This window comes from Lemur catta, chromosome 1 (genome assembly GCF_020740605.2).
Source record: "Lemur catta isolate mLemCat1 chromosome 1, mLemCat1.pri, whole genome shotgun sequence".
NCBI classification, from domain to species: Eukaryota; Metazoa; Chordata; class Mammalia; order Primates; family Lemuridae; genus Lemur; species Lemur catta.
This window is the reverse complement of record NC_059128.1, coordinates 40,089,059-40,102,342: the sequence shown is the minus strand read 5'-3', so window position 1 is coordinate 40,102,342 and position 13,284 is coordinate 40,089,059. Positions and strand designations below refer to the sequence as shown.

Sequence of the window (13,284 nt, the reverse complement as noted above, 5' to 3'; positions counted from 1 at the left end):
GTAGAAGTCTGTTTTCATGAAGTAGTAACAAATGTAAATATGTTTATTATTTATAAGAGCAAAGTGTAGAAATCTTCCAACTATTTCATAAGAAGGGAATGCTTAATAAATGTTGATACTTATGAAACAACAAAAATGTTTGTGAAGTTTTAGTGACAAGAAAAAACTGCTCTTGATATAGTATTAAGCGCAAAAAGGCAGGATAATAAACTTTACAGAGGGTGATTACATATAGTATTACCACCAAGTCAATAAAATTAAAAATTAAAAAAGAATTAAATATACAAAAATGGTAAATAGGGTTGTTCTTGGGCAATGAGATTATGGATAATGTAAGACAAGATTTTTAAAAAATCCTTTTTTTCCCATGTTTTCCAAACTTTTGACAAAGAGCTCACATTACTCTCTCAATTAGAAAACAAACAACAAAAAGAGATGATTTAAAAGTCAAATGTAATCTAACAGTCCATGAGAAAATATATTGTGTCCTGATCAGTTTGTCCAAACATACATTTTTGAAAGTGTCTACTTGCTCTTTAGTCTTTGCAAACATACACGTGTATAGGATGTAGAGTGACCAAAAATTAGACTCTTCATTCTAGAAATACTGGAGGGTGATTTGACTGATTTTATTTAAGGTATGCTTAAAAAAATATAAACTTTTTCACTACATCTTTTGATTCTAACATAAAAGAGGTAGGCACAACAGGAGGAGAAATCAAGAGAAAACTTTACATTATTTGTTTGTATAGTAAACATACGGTCTCTGGTAGCCCAAGAAATAGCATCAACTCCCTCTGGAATGTGGGTGGGTCATCCTCTTCAGGACAGTGGTCTAGTGGGCACATAAATATAATGGCGAGCAGGGAGGGCACAGAAGGGTCTGCCCTGTCAGTCAAGGCAGCCAAACCCACCCAGGCTTTCAGTGGGCTGGCAGATGGCATAGCCAGATTGTCCCACCAGCCTGGAGCTACTAACTAAAACAATTACATTCCAGAGGGGATAAATTCATGCTACAATCAGATTCTTAATATTAGCTGGGGATAGTGGGGGTCATGTTCTAATTCATTTAAGCTGTGAGCAGGTAACTCTGACAAGGGATGGGCATGGGAAGGATCGAGTGGGCTTCTGTAGGAACATACACTGCTAACTCTCTGAGAAAATCAAGTAGTATTAATCCCCTTCCCGCCAGCCTCACCATTTGATTTCACTTGAGAAGTGTTCTTTTTACCTTTATTCATATTTTTTTCCCTTGAAATCAGAGAAAGCAAATTTGGGGACCTTGGGCACAGTCTAGAAAATAGACATGGTTTTGATAGGCTCATGCTGTATTTAAAGAAAATTAAAAAGCTTGAATGAGTTGCCAACAGTTAAAAATTGGGAGATTTGGCATAATCAGGATTTGAGGCTTTTAAAAAAATTAAATCTAGCAAGAATGAGCTGTCATTGCCACATGGCAACAATCAGCTAGAGATGAGTGGCAGATGCCCCTTTAAATGGCACAGACCCACCAATGTGCCATAGTCCCCACTCAGCCCATTTGCTCATTTGGATTTCCATGCCTGGCCCCTGTATGTATTCCCGACTCTGATCAATAGAATTGCTCTTACCAGTCAGAAGCTTTCAGGGCTCAGAGTGATTCACAGAACTGATCTACTAGCCTTGAGCTGCCTAGCATAAAAAGCCTCCATTGACAGAAAAACTCATTCAAAGCAACACTTCCTATAGTTGACTCTGATAAAGACAGACCTGATTAAGCACTATAAACATGATGAAAGACGTGCTGGGAGAGTAGACAGAGAGAGAACCCCCTCTGGAAGTCAGGGGTGCCATGGGCAGATAGCTAGCATGGAGGGCCTTGCAAGACTGGTATATCCTATGGGAAACTCTCAGTCTAGTGTTTGGAACTTAGTAGGAGGTTAATAAATATTTGTTTCCATCTTCCTAAGAGCAGATGCAGAACACAGCAAGGAGGAAATGGAGCCAGAACAGTGTAATGCAATGCACAAAAGCACAGCATGCCAAGAGAGAAGGGGGGAAGGAGGTAATTCTAGCCTAGAGAGCAGAACAGCAAGAGAAGAGGCCTATAGAGAAGTCAGGGCGGCTTGCACAACTGCGCCATGATTCTGACAATCTTTGAGAGAAGCACATCCATGTGGTAAGTAGGGGCATATAGTAGATGAAGACAACATTAATCAAGCAGAAATTCAGACGGAAATTCACACTGACACTTGTGAGGAGAAAGAATTCAACCCTTTAATGGATTGTTGGTTAAAACTATAACAAATTTTTCTTAATACATAAAAAATACAAAGGATATTTAAAATGTGCAGAACAGCTATATCAGTTGAAATATAGAATTTCTATAATAAGCTGAAATAAATGAACTGTTTAATAAAATTTATTTTGGGCTTACCAGTGGTGTGGCTTTAGTTACTTTGGAATAATTTATTTCTAAAGCTTTAATTTAAAAAAGAATCAGTTACTAACTGAAGTGAAATTACGGGAAGCATCATGTCACTAGAGTAATAACCCGTCAGAGAATGTTACACACAGAGTGCTGAACAGTGGAATGGGAGGCTACAGATGCAATTATTTTTTTTCTAGCCCTTTACTTCGGGTCATAGCCAACCAGTCGCTATTTATACATACGGTAGCTTTTGCAGTATTTATTTCTTTGAATATTTAACAGTTGTGATAGGCAGTGACTGGCAATAATATGTAGAGTTTCTAGCATGCTATGAGTGCTTAATAAATGTTAAACAATAAAATCGTGTATGATGAAAACCAGCAGTCAGTAAAACTATTATGGTCTACAGTATTTTAAAACCGTAGTAATAACTATTTTAAAAAATACAAAAAACATAGTGACTTGATTAAATCATGATATTAATAATAAAGAAACAGTTCTAGTCACTAAAAAATCCACCCAGGTAATTTTCTCTTAGATTCCTTAGGGATTGAAAGAAGGCACGGGGAAAGTGGATAGAGTATGGATTAAAAAACAATTTTAAAAAATGCTTTTCAAAAGCCATGTGAAGCTCTGCTGATGACAAAGCGGGGTAGCAACATCCTGTACCATGGTGCTCCACGTGCCTTCAAAACTCCCTCCGCTCCAGCACCCGTTAGCGAAGCCCTCCAATTTTCTAAACACCTCCCAGCTTTGGCGGACTTGGTTTTGGAGGAGGAGGCATCCAGGTGCACGTGCGCGACACCTCCGGACGTATACCAGGACCTACAGTCGGCGACAAGGCGCTCTTACACCCAGAGAGGACGTTATTTCCACCCATCCAAACCCGGGAAAACGTAGGCTGGGCTCGGGCGCCTCGGCCGCTGCGCTTCCGGGGTCTCCCGCGCAGCCTTCGGCGGCCAAGGAGCTCGGCGGCGAGGGCTGAGGACCCCGCGCTCTAAGTTTGGGGAAGGAAGCAAGAAAAAAAAATAGAGCTGCTCCTTTAAGAACTTCCTTTCCCTTTTACTCTATGTTTACATAACACCGGGGCCGATCCGCCGCCCCGCCCGAGGGGGCTTGAGTGGGCCCGGCGGCCCCAAGCGCCGGGCAGGGGGCGCCCAGCGGGCCGGGGGCGGGGGCGGGGGCGGGGGCGGGCGGCGCTCTCCGCGGGGGGCGGGGCGGCTCCCACCTGCCCGCGCGCCGCCCGGGCCGCCCCGCGCTCCCGCCCCCGCCCCTCCCCCACGCGCTGCCCCCGCCCCGCCCTCGCCCGCTCCCTCCCGCCCTCCCTCCTGCGAGGCTCAGGCGGCGGCGGCGGCGGCAGTGGCGGCGGCGGCGCTCGGCGCGGGCAGGTCCTCCTGCTGCCCTGTCCCATTTGTTGCCGGGTCTGGCTCGGGGCGGCCGCGACGCGCGGAGCCCCGGAGAGCCAGGCGGGGCAGCCCCGCAGCCACGACGGAGCAGCCGCGGGACTGGCCGCCCCGCGCCCCCTTCGCCGCCGTGCCCTTCCCCGGCGCGCTCACTCCCTTCTCGGGATGGGATTGTAGCGGCGGCGCGGATTCGGCGGGGATCGCAGCGGAGGCGACGGCGGCGGCCGAGCGGGGGCTCCATGTTTTCCCCCGGCCAGGAGGAGCACTGCGCCCCCAATAAGGAGCCGGTGAAATACGGGGAGCTGGTGGTACTGGGGTGAGTGCCGCGATCTCCAGCCCGGGGCAGCGGGGCGGGGGGCGGGCGACCGCGTCCTGGAGCGGGGCCGGGGGGCGGCTTGGGCGAGCGCTGGGGACCGCCGGGCGCTCCGGGCGGCGGGAGGGCCCGGACGGCGACCGCGGGGCCGTTGCCCCCCATCAGCGCGCGCGCGGGGCGTTGCGGCTGGCGCCGGGCTGCGCTGTCCGCGCGGAGGACTCGGCCGAGGAAGTGGCGGCGGGGACTCGGGCGAGCTTGCCGGGCGCAGCGCTCGGGCGCTGGGTCCGCGCCGAACCGCGGGGGGCAGGGGCTCGACTTCCCGTGCCGGGTCTGGACGGCGCCCAGGGCCGGGGAGGGCGGGTAGGACCCCGGGGTGAGGCGCCGCCGTGACGGACGCCTCGCGGGGTGGGTTCGCGAAGCCAGGAGACTGGCCGATCCCCGGGCGCCTCGTGACCCCCGCAGACCCCGGGCCCGGGTCTCCAGAACTCCGGGCGCCGCGCTGTGGGCTCGGGCCGCCGCCGCCGTGCGATCCGCGGGCTGTGCTTCGCGTACTGTTGCGATGACCGCCGCGGGCAGCCGCAGCCGGAGGGCAGTGAACTGTCTGTGACCCGGGCGGGCTGGCCGGCCCTTAGCTTCTGCCCGCCGGGAGCGTCCTGGAGGGAAGGGGCAGGGACGCGGCTGCGCTGGGCCTGGCCGCGGTGCGCAGGCCGCATCCCCTTGGTCCCTCGGTCCCCGGCCACGCAGATGCCCCCCGGGCGGCGGGGGGCTCGCCAGCCTCGCCCGCCTCGGCTCCCTCTCCGCTGGTGAAAACCACATTTTGAAGATAGTAATTATCTGCAATCGTTAAACGGCAGCAATTAGAGACTTCATCTACTTCCTGAGTTTCCTTGTGACATTTCTATTGTTTACCCTTAATAAGCCGGGAGAGAGGCTTCGCGGGATTAGAGCAGGATAAAGTGGGCAGTGAAAGGGGAGTGGAAGGGGGAGGGGGAAAGTGCAGGAAACTGAGGGAAGGAGCAACTTGGGTTTAGTGTTGGAGGAGAAAGGATTATTTTTTCCTTTGGACGTGTCGCTCCTGGGAACCCGCGCTTTTGTCCTTCTGTGTTGAAAGACCTGTATTCAGATCATCGTTGGTGCTGATAGGTGGGCTTAGCACACACAGGAGGAGTCACGGGTATGGAAGAACTCAGGGAACTTTGACAAACGTGTTTTGATAACTGAGTACCTTGAAGTAACTGCCGACCTAAAAATAATCTTAAAGAGAGTTTTTAAGAGAAGCTTCTAGACACAGTCTAACTCAAAGTTTCCTAGGCTTCCTCACCTTGTTGCTAGTGTGTTAAGTAGGATAGTATTGGAAATCTCCTCACTTATTTTGAAGCTGTTTGCAGACAAGCGTTTGTCTCACCTGCATCTTAATTGCACCTAAAAGACAAATGTCAGGGTTCTCTGGAAGGAGGGAGGAATGACAGGGAAAAAGCCGCAGTTTATTTAGTCTGTCTTATGTAGCTTCAGCCCAACCTAATTTTGTGGAGTTTGGTTTTGCTTGTGTGGCTGGCTTCAAAGTATGTTTAACACTGTGAACTTGACACGGAACTGTAACTTATGCCAGAACTTTATCTCATTATTTCCTTTTCAGGAAATCATTGTTGAGATGTTTCAGAAAAGCAGTGGGTGAGTGGGCCTGGAGAGGTTTTGTGTTCATAGCTGGAAGTGCAGGGCATTCCAAAGCCACGGAAAGGATTTATACCCTGGATTGTCTTCGCATCATGGGCTTACTTCTCAGGAGGCTGTGGAAATGCCTTGCCAATTGGCATGTGCTCTGCCCTTGCTAATGACATAGTTGGCACTTACCTAATATTTTGAGCCAGACACTCAGCAGTTATTCATGCACCCACTATGTGCCAGCACTGTTCACGCATTGGGGATCCAGCAGAGAACAAGGACCTTTCATTTCCACGTGGAGTGACATGCATAAACAGAAATGTGTAAACAAATGGATAATAAATGACAATTTCAGGTGTTGCCACGTTCTGAACAGAAGTCGGTAAACTTAAAGAATGACTGCTTTAGGTGGGTATTGCTTTCCTCAGCTCTCAGGTCAGGGAAGTTCTCTCTGAAGAAGTGAAATGTGAGTAGAGGATGCTAGTCTGGGTTTTGAATGCTTGGATTGTAGTCTCTTTTTTTTTTGAGAGTAGGTTTCTGACTCTAGCAGTATTGAATACATTGAAAGTGCGGTGAAATAGTAGGTATATTTTTAAAGACATCCTTTTTAATTCATATTCCCACTCTTAGGACTTGAGACAGTGCTTTCCCTCTTAAAAGAATAACATTTAAATAAAAATTAATATCAACTTTGCATGTCTGGTCCTCTGGGACATAAATATTGGTAAATACAGAATTTCTAGTACATTTTCTTATTGATGAAATTATTCTTGAGGTCTAAAAATGCCCAGCGTTTCATATTGATAGAAGCTTTTGCTTGTAAAATATAATGCTTTTTAAAAAAGTTGTTGTATGACTCCTTTTTGTTCTGTTTTGAATTTCATGGTAAAACATTACTAGGAAATCCTGGAGAGCAGACTGAAGAGCTGATAAGATGTCTATATTCATGTACAAAATACTTCTACATCTTTTCTTTTGTTACACAGTATTATTAAGAGAATGCCACGTAGTAAGGATTTTAGTGGGCTCATCACTTTCTGGGCAGATTGGTGCAATTTAATTATTTCATGTTTCCAACCAGTTATTGTATCATAGCCACAACTCTTTGTTGTGCCAAAGATAGAGAAAAATGACGGGTCTAGCTATCAGGTCTTTTTTGCTATTAATTTTAAACTTGGCTAACATCTTAAAGCTGGAGAAGTTGCTCAGGATTTGAGAGGCAGTTCAGTGTAGTAGGAAGAGCATGAATTTTGTAGTTAGGGGACCTGGATTTAAGTCCTGTTGTCTTGTCTGCTGGCTTTGTGATTTTGGCTTGGTTCTTCCTCCTCTCTCAGTTTCTTTAACAATAACAAAATATGATTAGATTAGGCAGTCTTCAAGGGCCCTTCCTGGTCTCTGCTCTGTAATTCTGTTCATTGACACAAATGTGGAAAACGTATAGTTAAGTAAAATATTCTAAGTACCCTGACATTTGTTGATACTGTGTTTTCTTAAAGTGATGGTGCTAAAATTCAAACAGGAACACATCCTGTGTTTTAATAGCAGAAAAGACCAATGCTATGATTGCTTTTTATGAAGTAGATATGCACAAAACAGACTTTTAAAGTTGTAATGGTATACATATATTTGACTCATTGGTGTGAGGTTGTACTTGAGAGTATTCAAATTGGATAAAACTTTCTGTTCCAAGTTTAAGAAAGGCCATTGCCTTTCTTATTTTGAAATTAAGCTAATTAGGCTAAAGTAACCAACATAAGAAGGAGATAATCTGATGATTTAGGACTGTGAGGGGCCTAAGAGGTCTGGGTACATGTCCAGCCCTTGTATTTTACCCATGAAGAAACACAGGCTCCTGGAAGGAAGGAGATTTGTTCAAGTTCATAGTTGATTTGGGCTAAGCTGTGTCACACCTTAGGGCAGATCCAGCAGTGCTGTCAGTTCTTCAAAGCACCCTTTCTGGATTCATTTTGAAGCATGTAGCTCTCTTGCTGACTAATGGCCCATCGTGGTTTTTAGAGAGGTGTTGTTTACTCTCTTAGTTCCTCTCACCTCACAGTTGAATGGATAATACATTTTGCAAGGCTTTATTTTTCATCTGATGTTTTCACAAAATCTATGTTTATTGGCTCTCTCTCGAGCAAGCGTTCTCAACGTAGGGTCCACAGAATTCATAAAGTTCTTGAACTTGGATATGGAAATAAAATGCCCGTTTGTTTTCATGATACTCAAACTGAAATTTAGCTTTTCACTCAATTATACATGGAGGCAACAGAAAGACCAGCTAGATTTATTATTTAATGCATTAATACAGAAGTACACGTATGATTGTATCCCAGTTTAAGACTATTTTGATAATTAAGTATAACTAATTTTGTTTGTAATCCTTTGTATTTCATTTTGTGTTTAAAAACATTTGTCTGAGAAGGGGTCAGTAAGCTTAACTAGACTGCCAAAGGGATTCTTGGCACAAAAACAGGTTAAGAATCTCTACAAATGAGGGCTTACAAATATGACTGAGAAATGAAGTATCTTAGTGAAAGCTGATAAAACTCTACAAAAAGGGGTAGGTACCTGCCTTTTTCACTTGGGTGATGCAGCATTCTATTGGGTAAGACAAAGAGTACTAATGCTTGTCGAGTTTATGGTCTTTATTTTTTTAAAAAAAGTGGCTTCCAATTTCCATATGTTTTTTTGGTAGTTGTTATTGTAACCTTGGCACTTTGCCTTGACTATCCCTCCTTTTGGTAGTAATAAGATACCTTGAAATATACCCTAACACTTTTTTTTCTTGTCCTCCACTCTAATTTGGATCCAGAGACATCAAACACTAGTATCTTTTGTAGGCTAAAAGGTCTTTCAACTCTTTTTTTTTATTTTATAAAATAAAATCTTTAGTGTCAGTCTGCATGTGGGGTGATCTGAGGAACTCAGATCTGTTTGGGTAGATGGAGTGTCTAATTCTGTAGGCTATTAAGGGTTATGATGTTACTGGCTTTGGGTTGCTATATTTTCCTTTACTAACTTTAGCCTTGTTTGGAGTATGTGGCTGTCTGTGTTACTTTGTGGTTTCTAGTCTGGCTTTCTGAGATTTATTTGTTTCTCTCTTTAACACACCAAGACTTGAAACGTTCGTTAGGACTTTTCATTTTTGGTTGTATCTCATCATGTGATCAGTATTTAAGGATGCTTTGTACTATATAAACAAAAATAAAACTAGCTTGATTCAGGTTTTAGTAATTTTATGAAACATTTTATCCAAAGTATTTACATACAAACGATCAAAACAAAACAAAAAAGTAGCAGTTGCTATATTTGAGGGAGACCAGTATTGTCACATTGGAGCACTGGTTTTGTATCTGCTGTGCAGGGGATGCAGTGTGGCCTCCCTGAAGTAAGTACGTGGGGCTTTGGCTTTTGAATAGAGACAGCAGCAACTTGGTGGGCCTCATTGGTATGGAAGAAAAATAACTGAAAAGGAATTTCTAACGTCTTTCAGTTTAATTAAAGGTTTCTCCTGGGCTGTGCAGAAATCTATTTTATAGAAAGAAAACTGGAGGTTAAAATAATTTAGATATTGGTTCCTAACTGAGCTTATTGTTACCCTTCATCTTCTGGAAAATAAAATAATAAGCGCTGAAAGTGCTTCATATTTCATAGCTTTGTCTAAATCATCTGTTTCGACTGCTTTCTCAGCCACCTCATGTGTGATGATCAGTGTTGAGGTACATGGCCAGTAATTTATGACAAGTAATAAAGTGTGGACCTTTCAAATGATTCAGAGATGTCCTGTTAATAATGCCATTTTTCACCCACTCGTATTCTGATATTTTTTCTCAAGTGGGAGAGAAAGGGGTGGAGTTACATCAGGCAAGCCAGAAATTTATTCATTCAGCAAATATTTATTGGATGTCTACTCTTTCAGGCACGGGAAATACAGCTAGGATAAGGCAGACACGTTCCTTGCCCTGGTGAATTGCTGTCTTATTCTTGCCACAGCCTCTTAGTGAACAACCATTACTGACATACAGTTCATTTATTCCCCAAATTTGAGCATCTGCCACGTGTCAGATGCTGTGCACTGTACTAAGAAACCCACAGGTGGACAAGACGGACATGGTCCCTGCTGCCACGGAGCTTATAGCCTAGTCAGGAGATCAAAAGGCTGTAATGGCGGGTACGTTAGCAGGGTCTCCTAACCCCATGCCAGGATGAAAAGGGGATGGCCACAATGGAGGTGAGAGGGAAAGAGTGACCTAGGAAGGAGTATACAGAATATTCCAAGGCCAAGAGGTGAGCATGCATGGCTCCTTTGAGGAACAGAGAAAATCCCCACAGGTCTAGAAAAGAGTGGTTGTGTGAAATAATGTGAGAGATGAGGTTGGGGGACAGATCACGAAGGGATTATAAATTATTGGGAGGGTTTTGGACTTTATCCTAAGGGCACAGGAGACTTGCAGGGTTTTCAGGTGTGAGATGGGATTGGAGAAAGCCCTCTAGTGGAGATGGAAGAGAAACTGAGGCTGGAGCCCAATAAGGCAAAGAGAGAATGAGATGTGAGCCATGGAGCAGCTTTTTTGCTTCCACTTCGTGATTCCCGTCTCTCTTGAGACCTAGTTGCATCCCTTGCCCTGAGTTCCATGTGATTGGCCATTTATTCAGTGACTCAAAAAGTATGACTGAGGACCGGCACTGCTCCCAGCCCGGGATACACCAGCGAACAAGACAGACAACTTCCCTGCCTCGCCACATGGAGCTTACCTTTGGGTGGGAGAGAGGAGTCTGCAACAGGTAGATAAATAAATGGAATTTCAAAGAGTGTACTGGGGAAAATAAAGCAGGATAAGGGGGAAGAGAGTGATTGGGTGGACGAGGAGGGGAGTTAGCAGGGCGAAGTGCTAGGGATGAGGTAGTGGGGGCCCTTTTAGACAGAATAATCAGGAAAAACTTTTCTGAGAAAATGATCCTGTGTCTTGTAAGAGCCTCCACCTTTTTCACTTTTTATTTACTTTTTTCTGCTTAAGCCACCTAGTATGTAAGCAGCTCACCAAAGAGAAAATAGAAGTATAAACAAAAATAAAGTCAGATATTTAATGTCCCTAGACACAAATATGGTTCAAAGTCCACTGTGCTGCTTGCCATGTGCCCAGAGTGGTAATTGCATTCCACCAGAGTTCATTGAAACTGATCTTCCCTCGAAGTTTGCCTCTTACGGGCACAGACCCCAACTTCCACCCCCACTCCACCCTCTTGGAGTGCTGAGCACACCTTTCTGGTGCACAGTAGGCATTCACGGAGCATCTTGAAGGACTGAGTTTCTGTGACACACCCCAGTGCCCCACTTGGCATGGAGGTTTTGCCAGGGCTCAGCCAGTGTTTCTTGATTTGGAAGGAACACTCCGATTCTGTAGCACAGCTACAGTTTTGTAAACAATCTTACTAACCTTTAGGGCCCAAGTGAAAGGCTCCCTGAGAAATTAAGCATGTACTTTACTGACATCAGATATCCCAGTTTCAACTTTTGTTTATTTTTCTTTTTGTCAGTCACCTAGCAGTTGTGTTGTCACCTGCAAAAAGTCCTGCCTTGAAGGGGGAAGCAGGCCATCTGCTCTGATCCCACCAGCTGCTCTGTGCTGCATTGCAGTGTGCCACGGTGATGGTGGCGTTGAAAGGCTGTGGTCATTAATGCCGTTAATGATGGTTGGAAATACTGTGGCATACAAGCTCTTGGATGACAGACCTAATAAATATGCATTAGGGGCATTTTCAGCGGCAGGTTTAAGGCTATTGCGAGTCATTCTCGATGGAGGTTTTCTTTCCAGCCATCCACTCTCAAACACTTAACTCTGCTTATTCCCTGCTTTTCCACTCATGCAGAATCTGTTCTCAGGATAAGAAATCATTATTTCAAGCTTTGTACTTCCATTCTAATTAGTACTGGTTTAACAGAATCCAACTAAAGCAGGCAGTTCTGTGTTTGGCTTCTAGGCTATTGATATAAAATGGCTGATTACTATTACTAAGGGCCTTAGAGGACCTCAGTGTCCCCCCTTCCCATCTCACGCTTCCTGCTCCCCCACTATAGAACACTCTAATTATAACCAGAACTCATGATGGGTGTGCAATTAGGTTTTTCTGGAGCAATTGATTGATTACTTTGAGGAAAAGCCTTTTTTGCGAAAGGACCATAGACAAAGGGAGTGTGCTTTCACACCGGCTCCCAGAAAATTATTCTGACTAGATCCTTGCTGTAGTACGTAAGATTATGTTATGGTTGGGGCACTTTTATTATACTCTTGGTTAGAATTCAGGGTGGAACGTGATAAAAACTAATACGAATTCATTGAGTTTTTGTAGAATTGTTTTTTGGTTTTTTTAGATCATTGATTACTCTGATGAACACAATTTTGCCTTTGGATGAGTTATTCCAAACATTAAGTACTGTATGGTTTGAAAATCTTAGCCAACAAAAATATTTTTGGAATAACTTTATCATATATAAGTCATCTGCAAGTTTCTTTGCATTCTTTAATCTCCATAATCAATATTATCTCCTGAAATTCATTGAGAGCATGTCAGTTGCAGAATAGCCCAGCTTACTGAGAATCATGCTTCTGGTAGACTCGAGCGTAAGCAGCTTTCACCCAGGACAACTAATGCATAACACAGGTTTTCAAGCTTTTAAAGGTCACCTGACATGAAATAATAGAACTAACAGACATTGAAGTAGGTAGGGGAGGTGATCTGTACTAGCACCCTGTAGGGTGACGGAAGGACCCAAAGAATGTTTCAGCACTGCAGCTGGGTGGTTAAAGGACAGGATGAAAAGCTCACTTAGATTGGCTGTACCTGTCTGTGACTGTTGGCAGTGAAAAGATAGTACTGTTCCTGAAGTACTTTACACGTCTCCTCCACACTATGGAGGACAATTCCATGCCAGGTAAGAAGCAAGGAGAGGCAGAAGATTGCTCGTGTGGTACAGTTTGGGGTGGGCCGGTGTACTCTACAGAGAGAGACAGAGTGTGACAGCAGCGACTGCTGCCAAGCACCTACACAGTACTCAGTACTCAGAGCCACGGGCATACAGTCCACCAGTTACTGCTTCCAAATCGAGCATTATTACCATTAAAAAAAAAAAATTCTTCTAGTAGCTAAAGTAAATATGACTTCTGAAATTTCCCCAAATTCTGTTTGGGGGGGATTTTAGCATTTTCCATTTTTAATGAGAGGGACTGAGAAATGTAAAATAAAAATTTAGCAATGAAGTGAAAAAGAAATTTAAATGATTGAACTTCCAAATGATGTGTTTTGTAAGTTTGTAGCTTTTATAATTTTGTAGTTTTTAAAGCTTAAAATCATACTAAGACTTTTGTGATACTATATATATGTATAATACCTACGTAAATTTTATTGCATGTATGTTCTACATGTATATATTTAATTAAAAATGGGATCCACTGTACATCTAGAAATTAAACACTATATAAACATACACACTA

General features: G+C 44.2%; 1 protein-coding gene across 1 annotated transcript in view; it reads left to right on the top strand.

Annotated features, from left to right (window-relative positions):
* Window positions 1-3,786: 3,786 nt before the first annotated feature.
* Window positions 3,787-13,284, top strand: part of PELI2 (pellino E3 ubiquitin protein ligase family member 2) — a 159,205-nt gene continuing 149,707 nt past the window's right edge. The window contains exon 1 of the mRNA XM_045566622.1: window positions 3,787-4,129. Coding sequence (XP_045422578.1) covers window positions 4,053-4,129 — 77 coding nt within the window. The 5' untranslated portion in view covers window positions 3,787-4,052. The remainder of the gene's footprint in view (window positions 4,130-13,284) is intronic.